Source organism: Daphnia carinata, chromosome 6 (genome assembly GCF_022539665.2).
Source record: "Daphnia carinata strain CSIRO-1 chromosome 6, CSIRO_AGI_Dcar_HiC_V3, whole genome shotgun sequence".
In the NCBI taxonomy this organism is placed as follows: Eukaryota; Metazoa; Arthropoda; class Branchiopoda; order Diplostraca; family Daphniidae; genus Daphnia; species Daphnia carinata.
In genome coordinates, this window is record NC_081336.1 from 4,531,501 (window position 1) to 4,556,917 (window position 25,417).

Sequence of the window (25,417 nt, forward strand, 5' to 3'; positions counted from 1 at the left end):
TTGGAAATATTACTAAAGTGAAATGACTGAACGAAGGTAAAAGCCATTCGTTACGTCTCACGACAAGGTACAAAAGAAAAGGGGGCAAAATAATCATATTTTCTGTTCTTGGAGTTATATATAGATGACAAGAATGAAAACAAGAACTTCCTGATGTGGCTAGTTTGCCGACATTGAAGGGGAAAGGTTTTCATTTTCCCCGCCATGTGGTTCACGGATAATTTCCGAAGGACCAAACAACCATCTGAAAAGGTCGTTGCCTCTCGTCCTTGAAAATAGGCAACACGTTGCTTGGACGCGGTACAATAACTCTTACTTTTCAACAATTTTAACAAGAAAAAAAAAGATAGAAAGAGAAAATGTAGTATTCTTTCACGCATGATTTCCTTGACAAGTCTCCTCTATCCTTTTTAGCCTCTAGCGTCCGTGTAACTGATGGAACGATCTCCATTGCTTAACCGTCTCAGGTGCGTTCATCTCGAGGCGGTTGGTTTATACCGTCCTATTTTTGAATAACTTATCATGCTTTCGTGCAAATAAAAAATCCATTGTCTATATTTGCCACCAGGCATTTATTTTGTCTCGGCATCTATATTAGTCGACTTGCCATTATCGCATTCTTTGAGGCGCGGTGGCCAAGCAAGAGATGCGGGGAAGGATATCGTAGGAGGAAAACAAATGAGAAAAACGACACAATGGCAAAGTATGACAAAATAAGTGGGTATTCTCCATTTTGAAGGACGTTCTCAAAATGCGGTATGGCAATAAATTTTTCGTGAAAAATGCCTTAGCATTTAGTGGTTGCTCCTTCAAATTGCTACTAAGGCAATTTCCTACATACATAAGTTCCTGCAGTTGTACATGTTTCGAGGGCAGCGTCACTGCTCAAAGTCACTTCCATCGTTGCTTATCCTCGCCTGTGAGACCAATTACACGTGTTTTCCGCAACTGCTAAACACCTGCTTCGGGAAAAAAGGCTAGAAACCGGAAAACCTGCTTGACGCTTCACTCCTCAAATACCCAGGAAGGAAATGATGAAATTATTGTGTCATAGTTTTTTGTCTGTCTGGGTGTACAGCGTGGTTACCAATGAAGTGGTTAACAACACGAAACGTTTACCTTTTCAATGTATTGCCTAATAGGACTGTTCTTTACTACATTCTTCGTTATTAAATACTTGAGACAACGCTCATTGAAAACGTAATTTCATGACAATTTTCAAAAATCGGGTCTCAAAATAACTTTGAAATTTAGTCGCATTTGCAAAGATGTAATAACAATGGCCGCTTTCCACAGAACGATAGAGATAAGTGTAGTATCAATTACGTTGTGATGAACATTATCATCTTCTGCCTCCGAGTGCAGTCTTAAATGTACCGCAAATGACGTCGTGCACCAATAAATTTGTCGATTAAGGTGACAAAACTGGTCACATCGAGCGGATATGAAAGAAAGGTAAGGTGGAATTCGGTCAAGGTCTTCAGGATGTCCATCACTTGGGATACTACCGTTCGAAAGGTACGTGTTCGCAAAGTAGATCAGGCAATCAAACAATAATGTTCGATACGTTTCGTTAGGGATACTCCAACGTTTTGAAGGTTAAGGACAAGCCATGATGCTTCCTTTTGTGTTTCTCACGCTCTGTGCTTGCTATTATTGGTTTTACCCATTGACATAAGATCATTTGACTAACATTGTCCTCTAGGCTTTGTTTGTTCCATTGTGCTACAGGGTTCAGGGATGTGATGAACGAGTTTCATGGACGCAATTGTACCCTTGAGGCTTATTATTTATATTCTTTCGGGTAGTTAACAATGTTATGTTGACCTTCACAAATCCGATTGAAAAGTCATGTATATTCACTGCAAAATAATTTCACTTTACACATGGAAGGTTATCGCAACAATAGCGTTTGATATCAAAACTACCCGCCTAAAATTGTCAATTGTGAAATCGTTATTTTCTTTCCTCGCTATATCCGTAGTCAGCCATGAGAATGGATATAATAGTTATAAAATGTTCATGTCAAGATGAGTCAAAAGGGAAAAATAATTTGAATTTGTAAAAATGGTTTGCCAAAAGCACCTATGAAACCAAGGCATTGGATTACCAACACTTCTTAATGCTCGTGAAGGGAACCGAGTCACAATCAATGGCGTTCAAGAACTCGATAGGAGTTGCGATAGCCGATAAGAGAAGAGCAATGACGTCGGCTTCAGCAACATGCGACGTTACTGGCTTTTGGCCGTAAACTCTTTCATACACGTCCTCTAGTCGGAAAGTTAAGCGTTTTCTGCATTTCATTTCGGTGTTTCTCGTGAACTTCAGCTCGTTACGTTCTTTTTTTTCAGGCGTTTTTTCATTAATAAGTTGAAAAGGGTTAACAGGGGTTGATACAAGCGGGGACTCGACGGTGGTTTTCGTAGTATCTTCTATTACGGACGACGAATTTGCCGAAGGACGCTGCAATTTACGAAATATGTGAAGAGAATCCGCACAAAAAATTTCATCTGGTAACTCCTGTAAAATTAAGAAGTAAGATGATTGCTTCCCTACAATTCCAGTCATCCAAATGAAAAGGAATATTTTACCTTATCTAATTTTGCTATTTCTGATCTAAGGATAGGAAAATCAAATCTGAAACCATTGTGAGCAATCAGACAAACAGGTTTTTTTAGTCTGTTCAAGAAACTATAAATAACATTAAAGACATCTTCATCAAACTTGCTCTGGTGTTCTAAGTTGTAATTGTCAAGCTTTGTTTTGTCACTAGCCACAGGATCAACAAGTCTTGAGGGGTAAATGCAAAGATTCAAGCGGTTGGTCACACGTGGTACTTGTTTGGGTTGGCCATGAAGAAATTGATTTCTTTCAACAGCACAGAATGACAGTTCTGTTATTTTTGGCGAATGAAAAGCGGGAATTCCTGTCGTTTCAAGGTCAAAAAATACAAGACTGTTGCAAGTTTTTATAACTGGCAAATTGCAAGACATATTGACTTAAAATAATTTCAGAAATCCTGGCAAGGAGCAGTTGTGTAGTTATAAGATATTAAAATATTTAATAGTCAAAGAGTAGTAAAATCATCTAAAGCACTTGGACAGAATTGTACATGGATACCAAACGCGCAGGTTACGAAAGAACTAAAAGAAATGTAACATCACTGTTGCTTCATGATTCTGAAAAATCTGCATTAAAAAATGCAGTTTCCACGCTATCTTCTGGTTGTTTACATACAGATAATGTTCCTCTACCCCCTTTGATTATTGCAACACACAACGCAATGTAAAGCGTCCCTAAAATGAGAAAGCGAAACGCTTTTCGACTAAAGTTCGGATTTCGGATTTGGGGCTCAATGCGGAATTGCGTATGTGGAACGGACCCTAAGGACGCATTTTTACATCAACTTTTCGAGTGATCTTATGTCTCTTTGTGACTGTAAAAATGAAAGTTTAACTAGGTGACATTTCGGGCGCCAACTTAAATATGAGATTGAACTAAAAATGTTGAACTTGGTGGGGTACAGCTCAACGGTGGTCGGGATCATCATTGACTTTTAACCCAACTTCAACTCGTTCTTGCCAACTATCATTGTGCACCTATTATCTCCAGATTTTATTAAAAACTGAACTAAAACGGTTGAAACAAAATGCGTCGTAACAGTTTTAATTCAACCTTTTGCCGCGGTAGAAGATGCCTGCCTGCGTAAAATTCCCAGCTTCCTTTTCCGCTTTCTTAAATTCCAAGCCGTCCTTCTTTTTCACCATTAGAAACCATATCATCTAATTCCAAAGAAATGTCGGTAGTATCCTACTATTCCTAGCAATCGTGCTATTACTACAATTGCGTTAACGTTCATATTCATATCAAGGCAAACTTTAAAAAAAAACCACTAAGTAACGTAATAAAAACTAAATACTTCAGATACATACAAATACGTTTCTTCGAAGAGGCGAATCTTCCCAAACAAAATAGCTGTAGCTAAATATAGGGCATAGTATGATGCGGCCGACATTGAAACATTGACTCATAATTACTATTCTCTCACGTCTTAGAGATTGTGCTAGCTAGTGAGCTAACGGAGTCATTATGTATGTGGTTAAAAGAACTCAAAGGCAAGCGAAGTGCACAAGAAAAGTTTCAAACGCTTATCGTAAGTTTCAGTTATATTATGTCATTGCATTATATTACAACAGGTATGTGACTTTAAAAGTGTACCATGAAAATTTGGAAATTAAATATAGATATGCCTCACTGTTAACAATGAATTTTTTGTCAATTTCTTTTAGCAGGTCTTGCGATCAATTGTTTTTCCCGTTCCAACTCACGATCTTTGGCTTGTTCACGTAACAGAGCTTCATGCTGTTTCGATTGTTGTAGCTTTAAAGCCCTTTTCTAGTATCATACCAAATGTTCAAAAACATTTAACATTACCTACACTAAATTCCTGACAACAGAAAATATTTCTTGTGGGTTTATCTTACTTTTATCTTCTGGGACCTTTCACTGAGGTCAATCATTTCCTTTTGAAGACGAAGTAGTTTATTCTGATAAATTTTTGTTTGGGTAACCTGTGAATATAGAAAAGTTTTTAAAAAATATTTCAAACACCAAGACCTAAGATGTATCATCCAAGCCAAACCATTTCATAAACTTGGGTGTGCTTAATAGCATCACTTAGACGATCTGTTTGTCTAGACACCTGCCCCATTAACAAGTCTTGATTAGCCCTATATCAGAACACATAAACCTAAGAAACAACATGTTATTTTTTTTTTTTCAAACAATCAATTTACATACGTAAGATCTTGAAGGCAATCTTCTGCTGCCAAAAGCCTTGGTTCATGATTTTTCAAAACTGCGCTAGCAAGTAGGTTGATGTTGCTGTTCGATACTTCATCCTCGTCAACCATCGTGTAACATAAGAAAACTAATACTGTTTACCCAGGGAATCTATAATGCATTGAGTAGAGTATTAAAACAAACTTCAAAGTTAATGGGAGGCCTAATATAACTATCCCATAAAATTTGTATCAAGTATCAACAGTTTTATCGATGATCGTCTGCTGCAGTCACAATCCGAAGTTGTCGCCTTGGTTATTAGTGCTCGCTAATTATGGGATGTTGCTTGAATTTGAATAAAAGAAAGTAAAATGGCCATAAAAGATACGCACTAATTAAAAAATTTATTGAAGTACAACTCTTACCTATGTGCATTTCAAATTTTGAGTTCTTATTTAACCCGAGCGCCACCCCCCTAGCGCCAAAATCTTTCGGTTTTAGACTCTGGTGGCGACGAAAGGCTTCACCTTGTTTACAATAACAAAAGTACACGGGGCAACTCTGACGTTCTTCATATCCAATCCATGCTTATCAAGTATCAACATCCGAAACTATGGAAGGTGGTGTAAGGTTGTCAATGATTTATGACTCCTAAAGTGCCTTTAGATTTCGTAGCCGCATCGTGCAAGACACGTTAAGGCCTTCATTGCACAGATTGTTGGGTGTGAAAGGCATATTAGACACATAAATATGGAAAACTTTCTCAAGAAATCTAAAGCCAATTTGGTATGCACCTTTTTACTAACTAAATGTTTTGCAAATTTGTTGCACTAAAAATACCTAAACCTACAACTAGCCTTTGGCTTAAAATTTTTTTTTCTTTTTGGCAGCCACAGATTCAATCGTATGATAGTGTTTGTGTCATACTTGGGAATGAATCTTGTGATTTAGATTCAGCGGTATGTGCTTTAGTTTTTGCCTTTTTTCTGGATCATGAGAAAAAATTTTCCAGTGTTCATCTCCCAGTTCTAAACATAGCTAAAGAAGATTACTGTTTGAAGACAGAAGTTGTTTACTTTCTAAAAAGGTCTGTTTATATAGATATGTTTATTTGTTTTATGTATGTTAGGATAGAAAATCCTAAGTTATGTATTTCTTTTCCATAGATTCAATATTTTATCAGACCACCTCATTTTCCGGTGGGTTGTAATAAAATTTATTTCAATACCTTAACTAGTAATTCATAATAAAATTTCTTCCATTCATATATTTGTTTAAATTTAGAGATGACATCTGCCTTGATTCCTTGAAAGAAAGTGGAAAATTGAAACTTGTTCTGGTATTTTTTGATATGTTATTGTTACATGTTCTGCCATTAAAATGTGAGTCCTTCTTTTCGAACAAGGTGGATCACAATGTGCTGTCCAATTCTGATTCCAGTTTGGATTCTTCAATTGTTCAAATAGTTGATCATCATAAACAAGAACATCCTTTTTCGGAAATGGTTGATATGCTGATTGAACCTGTTGGTTCATGTAGCACTCTTGTAGCTTCTCTCATTTTTGAAAGTGCACCTGAAATTCTAGATATTGTTTCTGCCTCTTTGCTGTTGGGTAAGTTGCGTTCTAATATTTCTATTCCAATGTTTTATATCTTTTCTTTTAAACTATGCAGGAGCTATTGTAGTAGATGTTGCAAATTTTTCTGCAACTGCGAAAAGGGCAACTACTAAAGATGAACAAATTTTCCGTAAATTGTCACAATATGTCCCGAATGTATCAAAAGACATCCTTTACAAAGAGCTTCAATGTGCCAAAGAAGATGTTGGAAATCTAAAATTTGAACAACTATGTCAAAAAGACAAAAAAATTCTAGAAGTTGGTGGCATCAAACTTGCCATTTGTGGATTTCCATTTCTCTGTTCTACTTTACTTGCGAAGTATCCCGATATTACCACAAAACTGCAGGACTTTTGCAACGTTTCTGGCTATCAAGGGGCAGTGTTGATGGGAATCTCTATAAATCATGAAACCGATGAAGTTAAACGTGATCTTGTTATTTATTCACGTCTCGCATGGTTAAAGAACAGGGTATGTAAACGTGAGCATTTTTAATCATGGAGTGTCTTGAATTTACCAATCAGCGTGTTATTTATTCATTTATTCCTCAAATTATTGAACAGATATGCCGAGACCTAGAAAGCGGCGAACCCAATTTAGACCTTCATGCAATCAAATCGAATGCGGAATATGTTTATTATAACCAAGGGAATATAACGGCTACCCGGAAAGCAGTTCTTCCTATGTTAAAAGTTATTTTGTCAAAACCGGAATCATCAAATAATATATTTTCCCATCGCGGTGATAGAAGGACAAGTGTACCGAATCTGGTAAACATATTATAATCCACTTTTAACTGTTGTTACTGAGCGGTTGTTAAACTTTGTTGTGTTGTGAAGCAGGACGAAAGTCCGGAGGATGGCTCATCTGCCTCCAATTCAGGAATCGATACGCCCACCAACAGTTGCGTGGATGGTGAAGACGAAGATCGCCGTTCGTCCCCAGTTGCAAAATTGTCAGAGTTCAACACTGGAGCTGTGTTTGCCAACATAGAACCCACGAAGTATATGCTAGTTCGACGGCCAGGGGATGAACTTCACACTGAGGAAAGGGACCCTCTTACCCCTGAGAACAGCTTTGCTGAGAATCATTTTGATCAATCGTACAAAAAATTTGTGCTCAATCATATGGATTCGGATGCCATCGAGAAAAAACTTAGGCAAGAAAATTTTTTTCGCGAAGCTGACGAATGAGTTATGATTTTGATTCTTTTAAATGTACCCGGTAAGGCTAAACATCCTTTAGATAAATGATTATTAAAGCTACCTAGCTAGTCAGTTTGGGGCTAATTATTTCTCTTGGTTGTATGCATTTGATTTTGTACGCCAAGAAAAAAAAATAAATACGATAAACAGTTTGGTTAAAGTTATTCAACATTTTAAATACAGGTGAACAACGACAATTCCTAAATCTCAAGCCAAAAAATAAACAGGTCAAAAAGCGTTTTGGCCAGGAACACTGATCAACATTTAAGCAGTTCCGCGATGAAGCAAAAGTCGGACTCTCGCGTACATCCTAATTAGACATTATTCTGTTCATTCAACGCTCATAGTAAAAATTTGCAAAGAAAAATGGCGTTTTATTTGATTTAACCAGAATTTTATTAATACAATTTCCATTGCCTATTCTCCTTTTCGTTCGAGTTCCATTATTCAACTGCTAAAGTTGCTAAAACTGCCAACCGATGCTATGGCCATTTTTTGTCAATGAATTTCATTTCGCAAAATGATCTTTTGTTTTTGTCTTCGAACCGTTCTTTAACTTTTCCAACGTGACAATTGCATTTGACTACATAGCCTATGGGCATGGGAGAATGCACACACATCCTGCGCCAGCTTTATGCGCACTGAGACCCGTTGTATATTGATCGAGGGGCTGGTTGGGACTAAAAGCTGTAGCATCAGGGTCGAAACTGAAATACTTATGAACTACCTACGAGTTCGCTAAATCGCTAGCAATTGACAGAAATCCATTTACTCGTTAATAAAAAAAGAAATTTACGCTCTAATGGGTCAATCATAATCAGGCCAAAAGGTGTGTTTTAGCTATCCAGTCACCAATCTTAGCCTTTAGCACAACGACAGAAATACCCGGAGGGGAAAAGTGCACCGGTCTTTCCCCCCGAAGGGCCCGCGCATCATCTGTATGTATTACGTGCCATTGAAATTCTGTTTTTCTTAGTCAGTCGGATAGAGCCGGAGTGGTGGGTCGGGTCTGTGCCACTCGTTACTGTTTTGACGCGTTTTTAAATCTGGTGCTGGAGGACAGGAAATATTAAACTTATCGTGCCCTCGTCTGTGAAAGGAATTTATACACAGTCTGCACGTAAGTGAAAGTGTTTCTTTTTTCCCCTCATAACCATCGTATTGTGCTGAAACGAACTGTGATCTTCAGTGTGAAGCTCAAGCAAAACATGGCTGATGAAGCAGACGCATAATTTTTCGTCACCAACTTTTTAAGCATTTGGTGACACTGAAATAGAAGGGCATGCAATTCATTTTCGGTCGTCCGATTATACAATAGTTCTATCGCAAAAATCAAATGACCACTTATTCAATAAATCAGATTTGATCAAATTGGAAAGTCGGTCCATCGTTGAGAATATTGTTTCGTGATTGCACTGGCTCTCTCTTTCCCATGTCTGCACTTGCCGAAAAGGATGGTTGTACATAAAAGGAAAACACGAGATATTATTCTTGTTGTAGCCCAGTAAGTGGAAAGTTTGTCTTGCCTTGAACCGAGTCTAGCAGGACAGTCCTTTTCCCTAGAAGGAATCAGAAAAAAATAAACAAGAAAAACAAAAAAATGCCTTTCGGAATTCATCAAGCTGCTTTAACCCATTTCACGCTAAAAGAACAATGGCCGTAAGCATGAGAAAAGCGTAACTTGACTTACGAAAAAACCGAGACGTAGGTTACTCGGCAAAGCCAAAAAATTTAACATTGCATTGGCCCGAGACTAGCTGTGAAAAAAAAAATTTTATTCGTCACAGAAGTGAACAGGAAGCTACGTACTTATTGGTTGTGATGCGTTTCTAAATACGCGTTCAGAATCATCAACCCGTGTCGTTGGCGCATTTTAATTTCTTTTCTGTACGACGCCTAGGGTGCGAGCTGCTGGATCGAACGTTGCAACCACAAAGAAACTGTCGACAAGGGCAGACTAGAGTTCGCCATAGTCCTTTGACATTTTCAAAGTCAGGACATCTCCGTTGGAATGGACGTACAGTCTATCACTCCGTATCCATACCAGGTAACTTGAAAGAGTTATACAAAATTGTGGTTAAATTTTACCGTTTCGAGTTCTGTCTGGTGGTCATTAGAATGCTTGTTCTACCGTGATTACGTTTGTTGCTATTCTTCTGAGTGTCTGTTGGACTATTTGCGGTTGTTACATTTTCACACACCAATTCACAAAAAAGTTCTAGAGGGTGGCAATTGAGATACGTGCTGCAACGTTACCGATGGTTGAACATGTCGTTTGGTACAAGAAAAATCTTGTGTAGCTTTACAATTCTTTAATGATCTACTCGGTCCAGGGACTGTGCGTGACCTCCTCCAATAATCCTTTTCCGATCGATTAGACACAAAATAAATAGCAAAGGCAAACACTTATGTTACTGTAACCTTTTATATCATATGAATGTTTCAATGGGGATACCTACTTGTCGGTTGGCATTGCTCGAAATTCTTCCTTCAGTCTTCCCCATTTCGGCTGTAATTCAATATCCTAATTTATCGGTACGTTTCAGAAGCAATGGCTGAAGAAACCAAATCGATATAATCCTGTTGTGGCTCCAAATCGCCGTCCATCCAATTATTCATAACTGGTTGAGGGGGGTAGCGTGTGTGCATGTGGTTTTGCGTATTTTTTTCAAGCTCTATTTTGTCCAAGGCCGTTTTGAACTTGAAATGCATGTCCGGTACACATCGTTCGTTCACAAGCCGAAGGGGGAAAGGGAATTTTGGTAAAAACCATCTCGTTCATTTTCCATAGTAGTAAAAATTGCCGTACTCTTTTCTCCAGTGTTTGTTTTTTTTTAAATTTCTTTTTCCCCTTTTTTCGACACTTACCATACCTGCTTCCTTCATTTTCTTCCGATTCGTTCACCGCATCTTTTTCATTTCCCCTTTTTTCAGTACCGTCAATCCCATGCAACGTTCATAGACCTCCCATTGTGTTTGCGGTTATTGAAAGATAGGCTGCGCAGTTCCTCCCTTTGTAATGTCCAGGATATGATAAAGAGAGATAAGGCAGTATATAGACCGCCTGTGTTGTACCATTTCAGTATCGCGAGGAAAATAATAGTGTTCACTTTGATAAGCAGGCGGAAAAGAAGTCGAATCTGCTTGCCGAGTCGGCCAAATTAGAAGTGTCTTGTCTTGATTCGAGGCAAAAGAATCACGAGGAAAATAGGGTGGAGCAAGAGGACAAGCAAACCAACCACTTTGGACTGGATTTGGAGCTACCTCATCCAGATCACTATTTGCCAGAAACTGGTCAGTCACTTGAAAACTAAAGTTTTTATCAACACATCCTCTTCGTAATTAGAAAATTTTCTCGGTATACATAACTTTGTTTTTAAAGATAAATCTGTTTATTGTTGCTACTCTACGGCACTTGACAACGCGATTGACTCGTGCGTGACTGTTGTTTGACGGCGGATGCGATAACAATTGTGCTTTTATTTTCTTTAGTGGATTTCCCTAGCAGCCCCAGCGCCATGATGAAATATCGTGTAGCAGACGATGACGAGTTGAGCCAATTGCCAGAAGATCATCGACCCGAACACAATGGTACAATCCCGGTTCATATCATGGCGTTTATTTAATTCAGAACTCAATAGATTGAGTACGTTCATCTTCATTTAATGCCTTTTAAAACATACTTTCATTTTCAAATAGAACCCATCACGGATTCGGAAGACGAAGAATCTCTTCGCGCTGTCATTGACACTAACAACAGCGTTCGCTTAAAAAAAGGTTAGAATAATTCTAGTTTTTGCCTAACTGTGAATGTTTGTTTTATTTTTTTATCATGGGTTGTTTTTCTTTTTTGGTTTTCGTCACAATCGATTCAATATTCTCTGGCAAGACGAATATCGGAAAAGCAACAATCGATTCTTTGATTTATATCACCCAAATACGATTTTTTTTTTGTGTCATTGCTTTAATTTTAGTTTATCGGCACTGCAATTTTACAAATTGGAGTGGTTTTTATTTTTTATTTCGTCTAGATCGATCCTTTGTTGATTTTTGTTTTACATTTTGTTGGCTTTGTTTTGTTTTTTGCATGACTCTTGTTTTGTAGAAGACGAATCCTCCGATTCCGCAAATGTGAGCGATACGGAAGAATATTTCGAAGATTTCCATCTTCCCATGACACACCAGAATAGCATGTCAACTCGACGGAGCTTTATGCGCAAAATCAAGGCAGTTGACATACGCGTTCCTGACGCTGACAGGATAGAGGGGATTGTGAAATCTGGTCAACTTAATCGGCACGGCAGTATCCGACGTAAAATTGTGCCCCAACCGCACGATTTTATCAACGACAGTCTCTATTCTGATCAGTCAGAAACAAGCCCCGCCAAGTTCACTTCCACACCCAACGGCACATTCGCTGAATTGGATTTGGCAAATGATACGATGTTCATGTCTGAACAACAAGATCATGATGGCGTCTTAATGCCATTTACAAACGGAGATGTTGACAAGGAAACAAGTGACTTACCAGTTGAGATGCCTATTGATAATGGCAGTTCGGCAGAAATCGCCCCGCTGGATGACGCAACGCTCTTGAAAATCAAGGATTGTTTGGATGCCGAGAAAGTGAAAGACATTTACACGTTAGGCTCAACGTTGCAAGACTTGCTCTCTGCAGTCGAAATTGAAGAAATCATCAGTAATAGTCATCGCTATAGCGAAGTCATCAGTCGGGATATACTGATGGCATTAACTGAACGCAGAACGCCCGAGGCTGTTGATCCACTGGCCAAAAACAAAGTGGCATCCATTCAAGTCTCTTCGGCAGCAGTCAGTAGTGCACCTCCCGATCTGATCGACTCCCAAGATATCAGTAGTAACACTTTTGACGATTCTGTTTATTCATTAGTTCTCCATTGCCTTTTTTTTTAGCACGCTTGAATTTCAAAATTAAATGCTAAAAATAGTAACAATTCTGCCAGTGCCTTAAAAATGATTTCACAATTAGAAGAGCTTCAAGACATTAGTGTCTCATTTAATCATTTATTTATGGTTCACAGGAAATCCTGACCGACGTGAAACAACCAAAATAAAAAAAAGACTATCAGCGATCGACGACAGTGCCCGTATGGACGATGATTCAGACGATGACATCAATCCTAACGCCATATGTCCAGTTATCGAGGAAGAAAATGTCCCAGTCTGCGAAGATGGTGGCCCACCAGATGCTGCATCGGGTTCAGATTCGCTTTTCTCTTCACCTATCGACGGCTGGGATCTTAGTCCAGATGGTATTCGCAACTCCGAAGGGCTGCAATCTTCCATAAACGAGCGTAAAATGTTCAATATAAATGATTGGATTGCAATATGAAGCTTCAATTAATGTTTATTACAGGAATGGACAGCTCGAGGACGAAACCTGACTTAATACCCGAGACTTCGGCTCAAGAAGAAAAGGATGAAGAACGTAATTGGCGATCTGTAGTAATAATGGGATTGGAACGCAAAATTGATCTGAAGGTTATTGAACCTTACAAAAAGGTAATATCGTGGCATTTTATTGATCCCATAAAATCTAATGGTTTTGTGATGATTGATTGGTTTATGTGTATAGGTACTTTCGCATGGTGGTTACCAAGGCGACGATTGCCAAACGGCTGTTATTGTGTTTAGCGCTTGCTTTTTGCCCGACCGGAGTCGCGTCGATTATGACTACGTCATGGAACATCTTTTTTTGTTAGTTATTATTATGTTAAAATAATATGAAAATGCTATTATTTTATTTAAGTCATTTTATTAGTTTTTAATTTATTACTATTATTTTTGTTTACTTTGAAAAACAGGTACGTGCTGACCACACTTGACCAACTTGTGGCAGAAGACTACGTCTTAATTTACTTTCACGGCGCTACTCCAAAAAGTTGCATCCCTCGCTTCTCTTGGGTGAAAAACTGCTATCAAATGATTGACCGGAGGCTCAGAAAGAACCTTAAGCGCCTCTATCTAGTCCATCCAACGCTTTGGCTCAAGGCAGCTGTACTGATGTGCCGACCGTTTATCAGGTTTCGTATCGATGCAAACTCGATGTAATTTGACTTTCGATAGCTGAACGTTTTAAAACATTTGATTTCATTTTTTTAGCACCAAATTCAGTCGAAAAATTGTATATATACCTAACTTACCGTCGCTCTCCGCTGAATTGCCTATGGATCATGTTTGCATTCCTGATCGAGTCAAGCAGTAAGTATCGATTTCGTATCGTATAGCGGTACCTAACAACCCTGACCCATTAACACGATAGCTAACATGAAAGAGATACGAGATTTAACCAAAATTAACTAATATTCTAACGTGCTCGCTCCTACTTTTCTAAGGTACGACATGCTGAAAGAGAGTTTAGGCAATGGATAAATGAATTTCAGGTATTCGTGGCACTACGTTAGCACGTGGAATCTGCATGAAAATGTGGCTTTTCTGCACGCATTCCGTTTCGCTATTTATGATCTCCTGTCACTTGCCTTTTTTTGTCACCTTTCTGTTATAGTTCGTTATCGTTTGACATGCCGCATAAATGAGATAGTATTCTCAATTTGTTAATTGTTGAATTGCAGGTTGGAATTTACGCTAATGATTCAAGAAATAAAGCGCAGAAAAGGATTGCGGTAAAAATCGGGAGAGGATCGCTCCAATCCGGGTTTATGTTTATGTCTCACCTGGTCAAAAATACTGCCAATAATTAACTTGGCCGCAACGAATGGGAACCGTGAATTTACATAGCTATATATTGTGTGGCAATAATGGGGTTAGGTGGGTGTACAGTATGTCAGCAAACGTCTCTTGGTTTATCTAATATGTAACGTGCAAGTAGATATACGTTAACGAAAAAAAAGAAAAAAAAAGTTATAAGGTACTTACAGTATATTTATTTATCATAAAATTTCGATATGAGGAAACGCTAGCCTGATGGGCGACCATTCCACTGTTTGCAAGTTGCACGTGTTTCAATAGAAATTGCGAGTTATCTAATTTTGGTACCAAAAAAATTATTATAAGCCTATTCTAATGAGGTCCATGTAATTGGAGTAAGACTGAATATTGTTTTGTATCAGCTCTTTTGTGGTGCCTCAAGAAACCAAATACAATTTCGTTTGGATTCAACAAAACTTTGCCAATTGTATTTACATGACAATTTTAAAGCAATCATTCGGATGTTTGGAGGTATTCGTTAAGTTTTCGGATAAAACGAATAACCATGTCAAAATTCTTGAACAACAGAGTTGCTGGAGTAGAGATAAAACGTTAAAAATGCTACAAAATGAAAGATAAGTGCATTGAACGTTTATTTATTACTCCCAAACAATCAAACAACACATTGAAAAATGGTCATTAAATATAAGTGATGGCAATCCTTATTAGAATTTTATAAACTCAAAAAAAGATTTTTTTAATCAGTCCCATTATTTCCTAGAGAAACTTTAATTATTTTTAGACTACGCCAGACAGGACATCTGGTAAAACATGGAACGCACAGCTTGCAAATATAAGGGCTTACTCCTTTTCACTGTTGCTATAAAATATTTTTTAAGGGCTAGTAAAAACAGAGCTTATGGACATCTTCTTATATAGTCTTCGAAAAGAAAACTTTAGAATTATGGCCATACTCTCTTGGAAAGTCTATTTTGGCAAATTTAGCTCCCATATAGGCTGCCCCAACAGCCAGTGTTGTTTGCAGTTGCAGCAAACTGAAACGTTCTAGGGAATTGGGGCTTTTTCTTGGGCCAGGTTGGGTATTTGCACCCTCAGTAAAACCTTTCTCCATCAGGTCAAAACTCTTCCAGACCGCACCAACACATATTATGGGTAACCCATTTGGTTCATTAAGGAGTTCCTGTGAAATTAATCCATGACATGAGACACAACTACACAGTAAGAAATTAATAAATTTCATTACTTCGCTGATTGACGGGAGTAAAGCGCCAACGTACTCTCCAAGAGATCGGCCAGCTTCGTGGAATATATGAAGACATAAAGCATCTCCAGCGTGAGCGCCAGTAGCTAATCTTGCACACAGCCCAGCGTAAACGGCTTTGCTAAAATTGGTGTAACAATGCTCTAGTAATCCAAATCTAAAAAAGTAAACCATGTCAAGAATTAGAAAAAAAAACATTAAATAACCAAGACGATCGTTGCTTGTGCTTGCAACACATTCGGGATTTCTACTAGAGTGGAAATGCAAACGTAAGAAAAGAGATTTACTTACAGTACTACAAAGTTCGGCGTACATCAAAAATAAAAACGTTACCTGTCGGTGATTTTGAAGTGCTCAAAAATGGCTTGTCTGATGTATGTAGTATCGTGAGGAGGACAACGTCTGTTGTCTTCTTCATCAATGAAAATCTTGATTGCCTGATCAGCAACCCAAAAAGCTAGAAAATGAATGCTACCACTATTATTCATGACTGCAGACAAGACCACAACAGATGGTGCTTACCACTTCCTTCGTCACCCAATAGGTAGCCCCATCCTCCACATCTTGCTGTTGATCCATCAGGATTCAACAGAAACGAGTTTGATCCAGTTCCAGAAATGATCACTAAGCCCCCATTTTCACTCGCAGTGGCAATAGATCCCATTGTGTCACTACAAACATAGTAGCTGAGACTAAGGGTGGGAAATTTTTTCATAAATCCTTGTTTTAGTTCTTCATTTGTAGCATCATCTTCACAGCCACTCAAAGAGAGTCCCTGACACAAAAATATGCATATTAGTAAACTTCAACTTCTTCAGTTATGAGGTTAGAAACCATACTAAGGCCTTCAAGGACAAGTCTTCAGGTAATCCAGCTTTCTTTTTTCCTTCTTGGATCATAGCATAGACCCTATTTTGGCATTCATCCATTCCAATCAACTATGCAATGTGTTCCAAGTTTGGCATTTCATATAATACTGAAAAATAAATGATAAATAATAACAGGGATGATGACAGTTACCCAGTGATTTGTACAAGGTCCTTGTAGTTCGACCAGTTTATTGCCTTTATTATCAAATAGTACCGCCACTGAATGACCACCTCCACTATAATATCGAATAAAATCGTGATAGCAATTTGGGCGGAGTTGCTTTAAATAAAATTATTACCCTTCAATTCCTCCAATTATTACCAAGGATTCTCCAATATCAGACATTTTGATTTTGAGTTATGAGCTGCAGAAACTACACAAATACAATACAGCAATTTCACTTTTTCAAAAACCGCGCGGGTATTAGTCACAATACAAAACCAAAACAAACGAAAATTGAATAATGAACGGATCGAATGCCTCTACTCACTAGGATTGCTTCTGCTGTCTCAAATTAAAAAGACAATTCCGTTGTATACACTGCTAGCGTCAAACAATTCCTTGGCTCGCTTCGGTAACCACTTGCTGCACTAACGAAAGTTTCATACGACACGAAAACTAACCTACATTGATAATTTTATCAGCAACATGACAAATGCCCATTGCTGAAGCGGGACCACAACATTTTATGAGCATCCTTATAAGCAATAAAATTTCTGCCACGATAGCCGGTTCGGCATGGAGGGAAGAATACGATCACAATTGATGGTTGCCTAATCGCCACAGGTGAACGGGAGGTACTTACGACGCCTTCGCCAGACGGATACCGACTGTATGAGCAGACTGGGGCGCCAAGCATTTCTACAGAAAAAAAAGACGGTGTTCCAAATAGTAAACGCGCCACTTTCTCCCCCTACGGTCAGGTATGGCAACAAAAATTCGGAGTAAACAAAAATGTTTGGAACTTCTCGTATTACAGTTTGCTAGCCGCCTTGAATAGCTTTGCATTATTTTCAACCTTTTTTTTTCAAAATTTCGAAATCCTTCAGTTGCTCCCAGACTAATCAACAATATTTTCTAAAACTGGACAACCAAACGGCATTCTGTGGACCGGAAATACCACATTTAAATCTATCTTACTTCATTTCTTATACCAAGTCATGAAGGTCCTTTTATGGCTACGGGGTACCTTAACCCACATGCGATATCAAGTATTTCTAACTAACAGTTCAACCTTGATCGCTATCCACTTACAGTTGGGCATTGCTAACAGAGATTACGAGTTGGCAGTCCAAGTAAGAAGCTATTTTATGCGTAGGGCAATCTGCAAGGAAACAATGCAACGATAAAAACAAAATGCATTGGACGCTATCCAAAACCGCTTTATGGAAAGCAACATATTTATTTCATTATATTTTAAATTCCAGCACAGGATTATGTACAGGTATTGAAGGGCTGCGTATATTTTTTGATGGCAAAACCAAAACACTCCACCAACTGTCGCACTTTGAAAGGAACATTATTGAGTTGAGTTTTAAACGAGGAGTTGTTGAGATTCACACTGATGGACTTCACACACGAAAAAAACCAACACGGCTAAAGAACAGGTTGATGCCAAACAATTTTCCCGCCTAGACAACCTGAGACAAAAAGAGGATGGGTAGGGCTAAACTTTGTCGTTACAACAACATCGGAATGACCATTGTTAGTTGTCAATGAGTGCAATGTATGTGGTGATTCTTTTTCATTTCCATTTGAACGCGTACCCCTAATGGCAGAGGCCGACAGGCCGTAAGACATGTCTGCACATTCGGGGTTGAAGGTAAGGAGGCGAACACCGTTGCTATATGGGCTCGCAATAACGCGGCCGTCAGGTGAAAAACATAATTCTTTTATGTATCCTCGTCCTACATTTGGCTCCTATCACAAGAACAAACAAAATACAGTTAATTGTAAAAGTGTGATCACGAGAGCAGACGAAATAAATATGTTACTTCAATAAAGTACGTGATTCGGTTTAGGTTTGAATGTATATTCATCTCGAAATCTCCTCTACTGTCAGCATCATATGTCAATGACGGTGGATGGCGGCGAATACCATGGCGAGACCGTAAACGGAATGGGTCAAGGAGATGAACAGAACGAGCTGCCAAATCAGCTACGGCACGAACAAAATGTGCTGTTATATTTGGATTTTCTGAATCTTCCCAAGCCTCATCCTCTCTCGAGGATCTATCACGTTGGTCTGTTACAAGCAATGAACTGGATGGTATTTCTTCGCTGTTGGATGCATTGTTGTTCAAATGCCCAAGGCGTGTGGGTAGCGGGGTAGAATTCCTATTCAAGAATTGTAGCTCGAATACATAAATTCACGTTAAAAATTATATTTAAAAAAAGCAATACCTGCGAAACATACGATGACGGATTCGAAACTCGGAGGTATGGTTTTCATCTTCCCCCGACTGAGCACGGCGAATAGTCTCCAATGCTTCTAGCACTTCCTCACTTGGTATTCGGACCTCCAGGTTATCTATTGGCTCGTTCGCGACAGAGAGTCTATCAGAGTCAAGTCGAAGATGGAAGCCAGCCGCTTCTCCAGTCCGAGTGCCCCATTGTAGAGGAGCCGTTATTCGAACTTCTACCTACAAATCGACGAATTTTGCCAATCTTTCGATCGAACAAGACATTTTACATCCTTTTACCTGTGGTCCTGGCGATATATTCGTTGTGGGTCCTCTCGGAGGATGAGTTTCTTCATCACTCTGCTCTGAAGAAGAGCCGCTGGAAGACGACGTAACGGGATACGAAGTGGATGGCTGACTTTCTTCGTTTTCAATTTTACGTCGCTTTCGAGAAATGGCAGGCGAGTCCAGAGATACATCTTGAATGTCATGGACGCAAGTCCACTCAGATTTATCCAAGTTACTGGTATTTCGACTAACGACACACCATCCTTGTGGGTGTACATGTAATGAAGAAATGACTTCGGCCTCGTTTCCTGCAGGCCAATCAGAAATCAACTCTATACGATTTCGTTTGGACCTAAATAAGTGACTAAAATTCGTGGCCAAGGATATAGGCGTCTGGCTTATTTGCATCAGCCGGTACATGTTCGGTTTAAACCCAGCAAGGTCTTGATTCAAAGTTGCAAAATCTAAGTTGTGAATAATCATGATGTATCCGCCAGCAGTACACAAGATCATTTTGGTGTTGTCAGGAGTTAACCTCATTCTCATTAGGCCATTTGTGTGAAAAACACGTTGACTCATGAGTCCTGTTGTATATATTGACACATTAAAATTCTATTTGATTAGTTAAATCTCATTTAAAAAGGTACCTTGTTCAGTGTAGCTATTGATGTCCCAAGTGAAAACACAGCCATCAAAACCAGAAGTAACCAATAACCCTTCTTCCCTAACAAATTCAATATTTTTCACCCAGTTGGAATGACCTCTCAAAGTTCTCATTTTCTGCTTTAAGTTCCTGATATCCCACAACGCAATTGTTGTGTCATCAGAACAAGTTGCAAAAGTTCGGCAGTCAAGGAATCTATAAGACAAAGACTGTTATCGTCCTTGTAAAAATAAGTTTCAATTCTATGTCATGCTTTTACCTAACACAGTTAACACAGTCTGAGTGTGAATTGAATACACTATGAACATCTTTTCTTGTTATAGGGTCCAAGACAATGAAGCTCTTCTGTTCACAAGCTGCAATGAGAATGGACCTAAATGAAAAAAATTCAGAAATCATTTTGAAACGTCAGCCAATAGGTGGTCTTTTTCTCAAATAACTAACCCGTCAGGTGAATATTCCTTCGAATTAATTTGTAAAAAAGTAAAAAAAAAAAAAAAATAAAATAAAATGATTAAAGTGTTTACTGCTATATTATTTTTATTAGATTTTACAAGATTGAAGACTCCTCCATGTTGGCCACTGTTTCCTGATTTTCCGCTTGTTGACTGATCCCAAAATCCATGCTTTGGATCACTGGAGAATGATTTGTATATCCTTTTCCGGAATTTGTCTTGGAAGCCCAATGGAAATTTGTTTCCGAGCTGTCGCTGAAGCACATATTTACTCACAGTATGATTTGAGCCTGTCTCATTTAGTCTCATTTTTTGAACCTTCTTCTGTTAGTTTGTTTACAACATGTCTATCATCGTTTACGAGAAACACTCCAAATTCGGAGACAAAAAGCTTTTCTATGTTTCTTCAAAAACCTACGTAATTTTCCATCTTAAAACAACTCCCTCTTCCGGATTCGAAACTGTAAATAGTATAGCACTGTTTCTTATGAAGAAAACGAGTAGTACATAGATGGTTCTCTGCCTGTTTTTCTACTGTACAGTACAGTGGCTATAGGGCATGTACAACTGCGCCCACTAGATAAAGGAGGCTCCAACTGTTCACTGCTTGACGTTTTGAGAAATCACGACTGGTCGGAGCGGTCGGAGTAAGCTAATATGGACTCCAGCGTCACTTGTGGCCATTGTAGGCAACTACCAGTTGTTAAACACCAGTTACCAGCATCTTACATTTGTCCCTTTTATTTCGATAAATTTCCTTAGTTGCATTGACTAAACTGGTTATAATGAAGTCAACTTATTTGCTTCAGCGTCATGGGTGGCAGTCTATATACTGTCGACAAAAATTAAACGACTACCGTTGCAAGAAAAAGATTTGGTATTTTAATTTTTAAAAATTTGTGAAATTAGTTCAACACCAACTAAAATCAGAAATCTTTATTAAAAATAAATAAGCTGAAAATTATAGAAAAGTTTATAACATGTACAGGAACGGTAAAGTATTTTATGTTCTCTGTGTTGGTAATGAAACAACAAAAACTGTGTCGATTGAGTAGTAGGTGTCGCCCGCTTGTGACATGTTCTCGTATTCCAGACATCACTTAAAATATATCTCAGAAACAGAAAATGTGATGTGGTTTTTAATTTACAATTTATTTACACGCGGAGAAATTCAATTCCATACGATAGTAAACACGAATGTCAAAGAGTAGTTCCTTAGAGTAAGTCGAAATGGCTCCAATAAAAGAGTTAAAGTACACAACAACCTAGAAATAAGGGAAACAGAGATACCCAAAGATGGGGAAAAATGCCCAATATAATCATAACATTAACCCCAACCCTGGAAATTATGAGAAAAGCAGATAAGATGATAAACAAAAATCAAGGCACCAAAATTCAAAAAAGCTATGATATTCACATTGCTAACAACATAAGCTGGTCACCTCATACAAAAAACTTAGAATAATTAAGCCATACACCTTGCATCAAAATACACTGTTGAGATTTCACTCCATTATGCACAATTGCTATCAACCAGTAGCCATGATTGCTATAAATCAGTAGCCATGTTTTTGAAAGGATAACCTGTAATATGCAATAACAAAATGACTTATAGTTTATCTTCCTTGCTTACGGCAGATGGAATTGAAGACCCAAATCGTGGAACAAATTCTGCTGCATCAGGATTAAGTTTGCTTGACTGTTGAAAATAATGTTTTTAGAATATAGAACTTTTGTACACCCATAAATTATATAACTTCTATTTTGTACCTGTGCAGCATTATCATCAACGGCAAGATTTTGGAGCTCCAGAGTGAGAGCATCTTCTGCTGAACCATTGTGTGTAGCATTTCCATTTTGATTGGTAGTTTCATTGTTTATAGAGGCAATGTAAGCATCCATTTCAGCACACACATCATCAATACACTGTTGCACCAAAGCTTCTTCCTCTAACTGTTGCATTATTTGTTCTTCAAATTCTTCTTCATTTTCCATCCACATGTATTCAGAGAAGTCCCCTTCACGGCTTGGTGAGTGAGGTGCATCATTCAATCCATCATCAGAATCTGCATTATTAGCATCGACAGAATTGCTGACGATTTGTTCGTCAGGCTGATTTGGTGGTACTTTCATGTTTCCTACGACGGAAAAAGAACGGACGTGATACTCAATCAAAGGGAAAGCACATGTGGCATGACAGAGAAGCATGGTTGGTTCTATACATATAGTAACATTATGAGGGCTTTTCATCGTCGAAATGTCTCCTCATGGTGTATTGCGCACTTGAAATGTATTGTTTATGGTAACTTACCCGTGGTGGATTATTTGATTCGTCTTTAATAAGAAATTAAATGAACTGAGTCGGAGGAAAGACTCGTGTTGACCCGACAGAAACCGTAGCTTGCCAAAGTGACTCATTCGGGTGAATAACGCAAACGCCAGATGGCATTCTGATTTTATAAAATCAAGCCAATTGCTATGTCCCTAGTTTGGCAACAGTGCTTTTTTAATTTATTTCTTTTTCATTTTTTGTAGTGTGGATATTCACCCCACAATATTTCTACTATTGTATAATTTTCAATATATTTATGTATTGTCTTTTACGGACACTTTCGTACTCTGAAGAAAGTAAGGCGACTGTTCGGATTCAGTTGCGGGGTTCTATCTTACCATTACGGGGCGGTCCCATGTTGGTCGGGTCTTCTTTTGATCCGATGTTATGGGTCGCTATGATTGTTAAGCGCAGGTTTTTTGGAGCACGGTGCACTGTTAGTTTTAGCACATCAAAAATGGATGAAAGGGGGAAGCAAAACTCATGAGCGGGCAGCATATGATTCCTGGAGGTTCTCGACTTGGCGTTCTTCCTCATCAGTTTATAAATTTTCCAACTGATGTGAGTTAAGTGTTTGTTTGTCCTATGCAACTTCGGCACATCCATAGCCCATTCAATGTTTTTAGGGCGGTTGGTACTCAACAGATCAATGACTTCGATGGAGTACTTTAATACTTCTGTATAATACATTTTAGAGGTTTTTAAAAATTTTCCAATGGTGTGGGTGTCACAGTGATCAGTATCATAATTGCAAACACTCACATCCGTACTTTACGCAGTAATTTTCCCATGTTTTATCTATGGTTCCACGTATAACTCCTTCCATTTCCACATATTTTTCACAGTTCGCCGTTCGCTATTCCTAGCACATGTAAAACTCGTACTCCGATTCAAAAATTTTTCCGAGCAAACAGATAAAATTTAGTTTAACACGTTAGATTCAGCAGGACCTTTGCATTGTGACGTGGTTATGGTCGGTACCTGTCAAGACGGCGAATTTACGAAGGACGACACGCAAAATCTATCTTGTTCAGGAGTCTTCAAATCAGGATGATTCAACTGTTAGAAGATTTTGTAAATCCCTCATTTTTGGCTGGGCTGTCATGTGGTATAATTTCATCTGCACTGATTTACAGATTGCTAGCCAATGATGATACAACCATTTTGCCAAAAAATGAAGTAAATTTCTTAAATAGAAGCAAAATATATTTGTTGTGTAATTTTGCCTCCACCACTTTGCACAGCATGGTGAGTTGAGTTATGGAGATTCTATTAACAGAAATGAACAAACATACAAACTACTCCTGGTTGTTCGAACTGACCTGAAAATGGGGAAAGGGAAAATTGCTGCCCAGGTTAATTAAATTAGATAAAATTAACAGCAACTGTTTTGTTAAAATGGTTTATCTACTTCTCTAGTGTTCCCATGCTGCAGTGGCTGCTTATAAGCAAATTCTGCATAAAGATCCAGAGATGTTAAAAGGGTGGGAAAACGTTGGCCAACCCAAAGTTGTGGTAAAGGTTTATTCAGAAGAAGAGCTACTGTCCCTAGAAACAATCTCAAGAAGTAAAGGTCTGTTAACATCTGTTGTAAGAGATGCAGGAAGAACCCAAATAGCTCCAGGGTCAAAGACTGTTTTAGCCATTGGACCAGCAACCACAGAGGCTATTGATGAAGTTACTTGTCATCTTAAACTTCTCTAAACAATGTTTAACAGACTTGAGCTGAACATGCTTCATTGATTTTTAAATAAAGAATATTTCATAAGACAGTACCCATTAAGGTATAAAAAAACTCGATTTTGCGATTTTAAAACGAGGTCTTATGAGACTCGATTGCCCGAAAATGTTTTTGTTTTACTCTAGCAAAACGGCAGTTGATTGCTGCAAAAGGAAAAAGATTACTATAAAGATAAGGTGCTTCTGAGTTCTGACTTTTTAACTTTTTCCCGCTATCCCAGTTCCCAATGCAAAATCTAAAATAATTTTTTTTCTTGTGCTGACAAAACTAAAGAAGCCTTACAGTGGCTCTCCAGTGTCACTTCAATCTCTACGAAACCTAGCCCTGTACCCCTCATTCAAGGATATGAAACTAAAGACCCTAAACAAACAAAACTGACAGTTTTTTATTTTAAAGTATGAAGTTTGTGTTTTTTAAGAATTTTAAGAATTCTTACATGTTCAGGTTTGCTTAGGAGCCATACAAATATTTCTCACTTATGATTTACTGGATGAAAAGGGAGCCCAATATGTTGTTAATGTCATATGGCTTTTGATGGAGGATCACGTTGGTGAAGTGAAAGTTCTTCATTTTGCTGCCTGTTACTTATCACAACCAACTAAGTACAAGGAGATTCTCTGTCCAAGGTATAACTAATGCACAACTTTTCATTTGTAATGGTAATAGTGCTTGCTACTTTGTTTCCAACTTCACTTCGCAAAAAATACTACAATTGGAAACACGCCTGGAGCGACGGTTCGCCAGCTTGTATCTCTAGTGTTTGAAAGGGTGGTTATAGAAGATGCATCATCAAATGAGGAAGCGCGCATGACAGGCGATAACAACTTTCCCGATGGAAACGAAGAGTTTACTAACTTAATTGATTCTCCATTGAAAACCCTTAAACCATCTGCCCAAGATGCATTTTCTTTTCTTTTTTCAAGTAAATGAAATTTTCAATTAATTACGTTTTTTCTTAAATTTAGATTTGTTCCCAAAGGACCTGATTATGCTATTCAACGATGATCAACCATCCTGGCTGGTCGGAATGACTAAAATGACACGGAACATCTGGGATAGAATTATTGGAGAATATTTGGCCTACTTTCTA

General features: G+C 38.3%; 10 protein-coding genes across 14 annotated transcripts in view; 3 read left to right on the forward strand and 7 right to left on the reverse strand.

The window, feature by feature from the left end:
- The window catches only part of LOC130690154 (uncharacterized protein C3orf38 homolog), a 98,605-nt gene extending 96,673 nt beyond the window's left edge, over positions 1-1,932 (reverse strand). The window contains exon 1 of the mRNA XM_057513144.2: positions 1,929-1,932. The gene's annotated coding sequence lies outside the window, so the exon portion shown is untranslated. The remainder of the gene's footprint in view (positions 1-1,928) is intronic.
- LOC130690160 (three-prime repair exonuclease 1-like) lies at positions 1,837-3,228 on the reverse strand. Its single transcript, XM_057513156.1, has 2 exons — positions 2,592-3,228; positions 1,837-2,520 (listed from the first exon to the last, which is right to left on the reverse strand). The coding sequence occupies exons 1-2, from the start codon at positions 2,991-2,993 to the stop codon at positions 2,107-2,109; spliced, it is 816 nt and encodes a 271-aa protein (XP_057369139.1). The 5' UTR covers positions 2,994-3,228; the 3' UTR covers positions 1,837-2,106.
- A 920-nt stretch (positions 3,229-4,148) lies between these two features.
- LOC130690195 (biogenesis of lysosome-related organelles complex 1 subunit 6-like) lies at positions 4,149-5,039 on the reverse strand. Its single transcript, XM_057513203.2, has 4 exons — positions 4,801-5,039; positions 4,643-4,730; positions 4,485-4,571; positions 4,149-4,395 (listed from the first exon to the last, which is right to left on the reverse strand). Exons 1-4 carry the CDS (start codon positions 4,911-4,913, stop codon positions 4,276-4,278), a joined length of 408 nt encoding a protein of 135 aa, XP_057369186.1. The 5' UTR covers positions 4,914-5,039; the 3' UTR covers positions 4,149-4,275.
- A 256-nt stretch (positions 5,040-5,295) lies between these two features.
- On the forward strand, positions 5,296-7,747 carry LOC130690124 (exopolyphosphatase PRUNE1-like). 3 transcript variants are annotated; one of them, XM_057513104.2, is made up of 8 exons: positions 5,296-5,568; positions 5,673-5,869; positions 5,949-5,981; positions 6,067-6,121; positions 6,188-6,395; positions 6,457-6,872; positions 6,965-7,171; positions 7,244-7,747. In XM_057513104.2, exons 1-8 carry the CDS (start codon positions 5,533-5,535, stop codon positions 7,592-7,594), a joined length of 1,503 nt encoding a protein of 500 aa, XP_057369087.1. In that variant the 5' UTR covers positions 5,296-5,532; the 3' UTR covers positions 7,595-7,747. The 3 variants fall into 3 exon arrangements, with proteins under 3 accessions (XP_057369087.1, XP_057369088.1, XP_057369086.1); XM_057513105.2 differs by having other exon boundaries at positions 5,299-5,568; positions 5,679-5,869; positions 7,241-7,747; XM_057513103.2 differs by having other exon boundaries at positions 5,300-5,568; positions 7,241-7,747.
- Positions 7,748-8,582: 835 nt separating this feature from the next.
- LOC130690109 (uncharacterized) lies at positions 8,583-14,030 on the forward strand. Its single transcript, XM_057513088.2, has 12 exons — positions 8,583-8,726; positions 9,507-9,653; positions 10,726-10,900; positions 11,099-11,197; positions 11,306-11,383; positions 11,712-12,482; positions 12,667-12,939; positions 13,002-13,147; positions 13,221-13,342; positions 13,450-13,668; positions 13,748-13,846; positions 13,981-14,030. The coding sequence occupies exons 2-12, from the start codon at positions 9,618-9,620 to the stop codon at positions 14,015-14,017; spliced, it is 2,055 nt and encodes a 684-aa protein (XP_057369071.1). The 5' UTR covers positions 8,583-8,726; positions 9,507-9,617; the 3' UTR covers positions 14,018-14,030.
- LOC132088036 (low-density lipoprotein receptor-related protein 1-like) overlaps positions 10,907-25,417 on the reverse strand; it is a 79,869-nt gene continuing 65,358 nt past the window's right edge. The window contains exon 6 of the mRNA XM_059495634.1: positions 10,907-10,916. The gene's annotated coding sequence lies outside the window, so the exon portion shown is untranslated. The remainder of the gene's footprint in view (positions 10,917-25,417) is intronic.
- Positions 14,930-17,266, reverse strand: LOC130690140 (N-acetyl-D-glucosamine kinase-like). Its single transcript, XM_057513128.2, has 8 exons — positions 16,936-17,266; positions 16,744-16,818; positions 16,596-16,680; positions 16,415-16,513; positions 16,098-16,350; positions 15,909-16,032; positions 15,558-15,732; positions 14,930-15,494 (listed from the first exon to the last, which is right to left on the reverse strand). The coding sequence occupies exons 2-8, from the start codon at positions 16,788-16,790 to the stop codon at positions 15,225-15,227; spliced, it is 1,053 nt and encodes a 350-aa protein (XP_057369111.1). The 5' UTR covers positions 16,791-16,818; positions 16,936-17,266; the 3' UTR covers positions 14,930-15,224.
- Positions 17,832-20,780, reverse strand: LOC130690207 (DDB1- and CUL4-associated factor 10-like). Of its 2 annotated transcripts, XM_059495596.1 has the most exons (9): positions 20,762-20,780; positions 20,354-20,715; positions 20,244-20,260; positions 20,059-20,172; positions 19,783-19,994; positions 19,148-19,719; positions 18,849-19,087; positions 18,440-18,782; positions 17,832-18,365 (listed from the first exon to the last, which is right to left on the reverse strand). In XM_059495596.1, the coding sequence occupies exons 2-9, from the start codon at positions 20,561-20,563 to the stop codon at positions 18,042-18,044; spliced, it is 2,031 nt and encodes a 676-aa protein (XP_059351579.1). In that variant the 5' UTR covers positions 20,564-20,715; positions 20,762-20,780; the 3' UTR covers positions 17,832-18,041. The 2 variants fall into 2 exon arrangements, with proteins under 2 accessions (XP_059351579.1, XP_057369199.1); XM_057513216.2 differs by lacking the exon at positions 20,762-20,780 and having other exon boundaries at positions 20,354-20,755.
- LOC130690193 (polyadenylate-binding protein-interacting protein 2-like) lies at positions 21,392-22,717 on the reverse strand. Its single transcript, XM_057513201.2, has 3 exons — positions 22,566-22,717; positions 22,025-22,392; positions 21,392-21,953 (listed from the first exon to the last, which is right to left on the reverse strand). Exons 2-3 carry the CDS (start codon positions 22,385-22,387, stop codon positions 21,864-21,866), a joined length of 453 nt encoding a protein of 150 aa, XP_057369184.1. The 5' UTR covers positions 22,388-22,392; positions 22,566-22,717; the 3' UTR covers positions 21,392-21,863.
- LOC130690184 (peptidyl-tRNA hydrolase 2, mitochondrial-like) lies at positions 22,900-24,379 on the forward strand. Of its 2 annotated transcripts, XM_059495563.1 has the most exons (4): positions 22,900-22,904; positions 23,624-23,765; positions 23,831-23,941; positions 24,006-24,379. In XM_059495563.1, the coding sequence occupies exons 2-4, from the start codon at positions 23,637-23,639 to the stop codon at positions 24,288-24,290; spliced, it is 525 nt and encodes a 174-aa protein (XP_059351546.1). In that variant the 5' UTR covers positions 22,900-22,904; positions 23,624-23,636; the 3' UTR covers positions 24,291-24,379. The 2 variants fall into 2 exon arrangements, with proteins under 2 accessions (XP_059351546.1, XP_057369170.1); XM_057513187.2 differs by lacking the exon at positions 22,900-22,904 and having other exon boundaries at positions 23,606-23,765.

Excerpts from the sequence above, each read along its gene's own strand:
- LOC130690124 (XM_057513103.2), top strand. The coding sequence starts at position 5,533 with ATGGAAAACTTTCTCAAGAAATCTAAAGCCAATTTG. Across the intron at positions 5,982-6,066 it reads TCAGACCACCTCATTTTCCG|AGATGACATCTGCCTTGATT; the intron begins GTGGGTTGTAAT and ends GTTTAAATTTAG. Across the intron at positions 6,873-6,964 it reads TCGCATGGTTAAAGAACAGG|ATATGCCGAGACCTAGAAAG; the intron begins GTATGTAAACGT and ends ATTATTGAACAG.
- LOC130690195 (XM_057513203.2), bottom strand. The coding sequence starts at position 4,913 with ATGGTTGACGAGGATGAAGTATCGAACAGCAACATCAACCTACTTGCT. Across the intron at positions 4,731-4,800 it reads GATTGCCTTCAAGATCTTAC|GGCTAATCAAGACTTGTTAA; the intron begins GTATGTAAATTG and ends GTTCTGATATAG. Across the intron at positions 4,396-4,484 it reads AAAGGTCCCAGAAGATAAAA|AAAAGGGCTTTAAAGCTACA; the intron begins GTAAGATAAACC and ends GTATGATACTAG.
- LOC130690184 (XM_059495563.1), top strand. The coding sequence starts at position 23,637 with ATGATTCAACTGTTAGAAGATTTTGTAAATCCCTCATTTTTGGCTGGG. Across the intron at positions 23,766-23,830 it reads CCATTTTGCCAAAAAATGAA|CATGGTGAGTTGAGTTATGG; the intron begins GTAAATTTCTTA and ends CACTTTGCACAG. Across the intron at positions 23,942-24,005 it reads AAGGGAAAATTGCTGCCCAG|TGTTCCCATGCTGCAGTGGC; the intron begins GTTAATTAAATT and ends CTACTTCTCTAG.
- LOC130690207 (XM_059495596.1), bottom strand. The coding sequence starts at position 20,563 with ATGAGACTAAATGAGACAGGCTCAAATCATACTGTGAGTAAATATGTG. Across the intron at positions 18,783-18,848 it reads CGTCATCGTATGTTTCGCAG|GAATTCTACCCCGCTACCCA; the intron begins GTATTGCTTTTT and ends ATTCTTGAATAG. Across the intron at positions 18,366-18,439 it reads GAATCACGTACTTTATTGAA|GAGCCAAATGTAGGACGAGG; the intron begins GTAACATATTTA and ends TTCTTGTGATAG.
- LOC130690109 (XM_057513088.2), top strand. The coding sequence starts at position 9,618 with ATGGACGTACAGTCTATCACTCCGTATCCATACCAG. Across the intron at positions 10,901-11,098 it reads TCACTATTTGCCAGAAACTG|TGGATTTCCCTAGCAGCCCC; the intron begins GTCAGTCACTTG and ends TATTTTCTTTAG. Across the intron at positions 13,148-13,220 it reads TTATTGAACCTTACAAAAAG|GTACTTTCGCATGGTGGTTA; the intron begins GTAATATCGTGG and ends TTATGTGTATAG.
- LOC130690140 (XM_057513128.2), bottom strand. The coding sequence starts at position 16,790 with ATGTCTGATATTGGAGAATCCTTGGTAATAATTGGAGGAATTGAAGG. Across the intron at positions 16,351-16,414 it reads ACTTGTCCTTGAAGGCCTTA|GGACTCTCTTTGAGTGGCTG; the intron begins GTATGGTTTCTA and ends TTTTTGTGTCAG. Across the intron at positions 16,033-16,097 it reads ATTGGGTGACGAAGGAAGTG|CTTTTTGGGTTGCTGATCAG; the intron begins GTAAGCACCATC and ends TTCATTTTCTAG.
- LOC130690193 (XM_057513201.2), bottom strand. The coding sequence starts at position 22,387 with ATGAAAGTACCACCAAATCAGCCTGACGAACAAATCGTCAGCAATTCT. Across the intron at positions 21,954-22,024 it reads TTGATGATAATGCTGCACAG|TCAAGCAAACTTAATCCTGA; the intron begins GTACAAAATAGA and ends TATTTTCAACAG.
- LOC130690160 (XM_057513156.1), bottom strand. The coding sequence starts at position 2,993 with ATGTCTTGCAATTTGCCAGTTATAAAAACTTGCAACAGTCTTGTATTT. Across the intron at positions 2,521-2,591 it reads AAATAGCAAAATTAGATAAG|GAGTTACCAGATGAAATTTT; the intron begins GTAAAATATTCC and ends TTAATTTTACAG.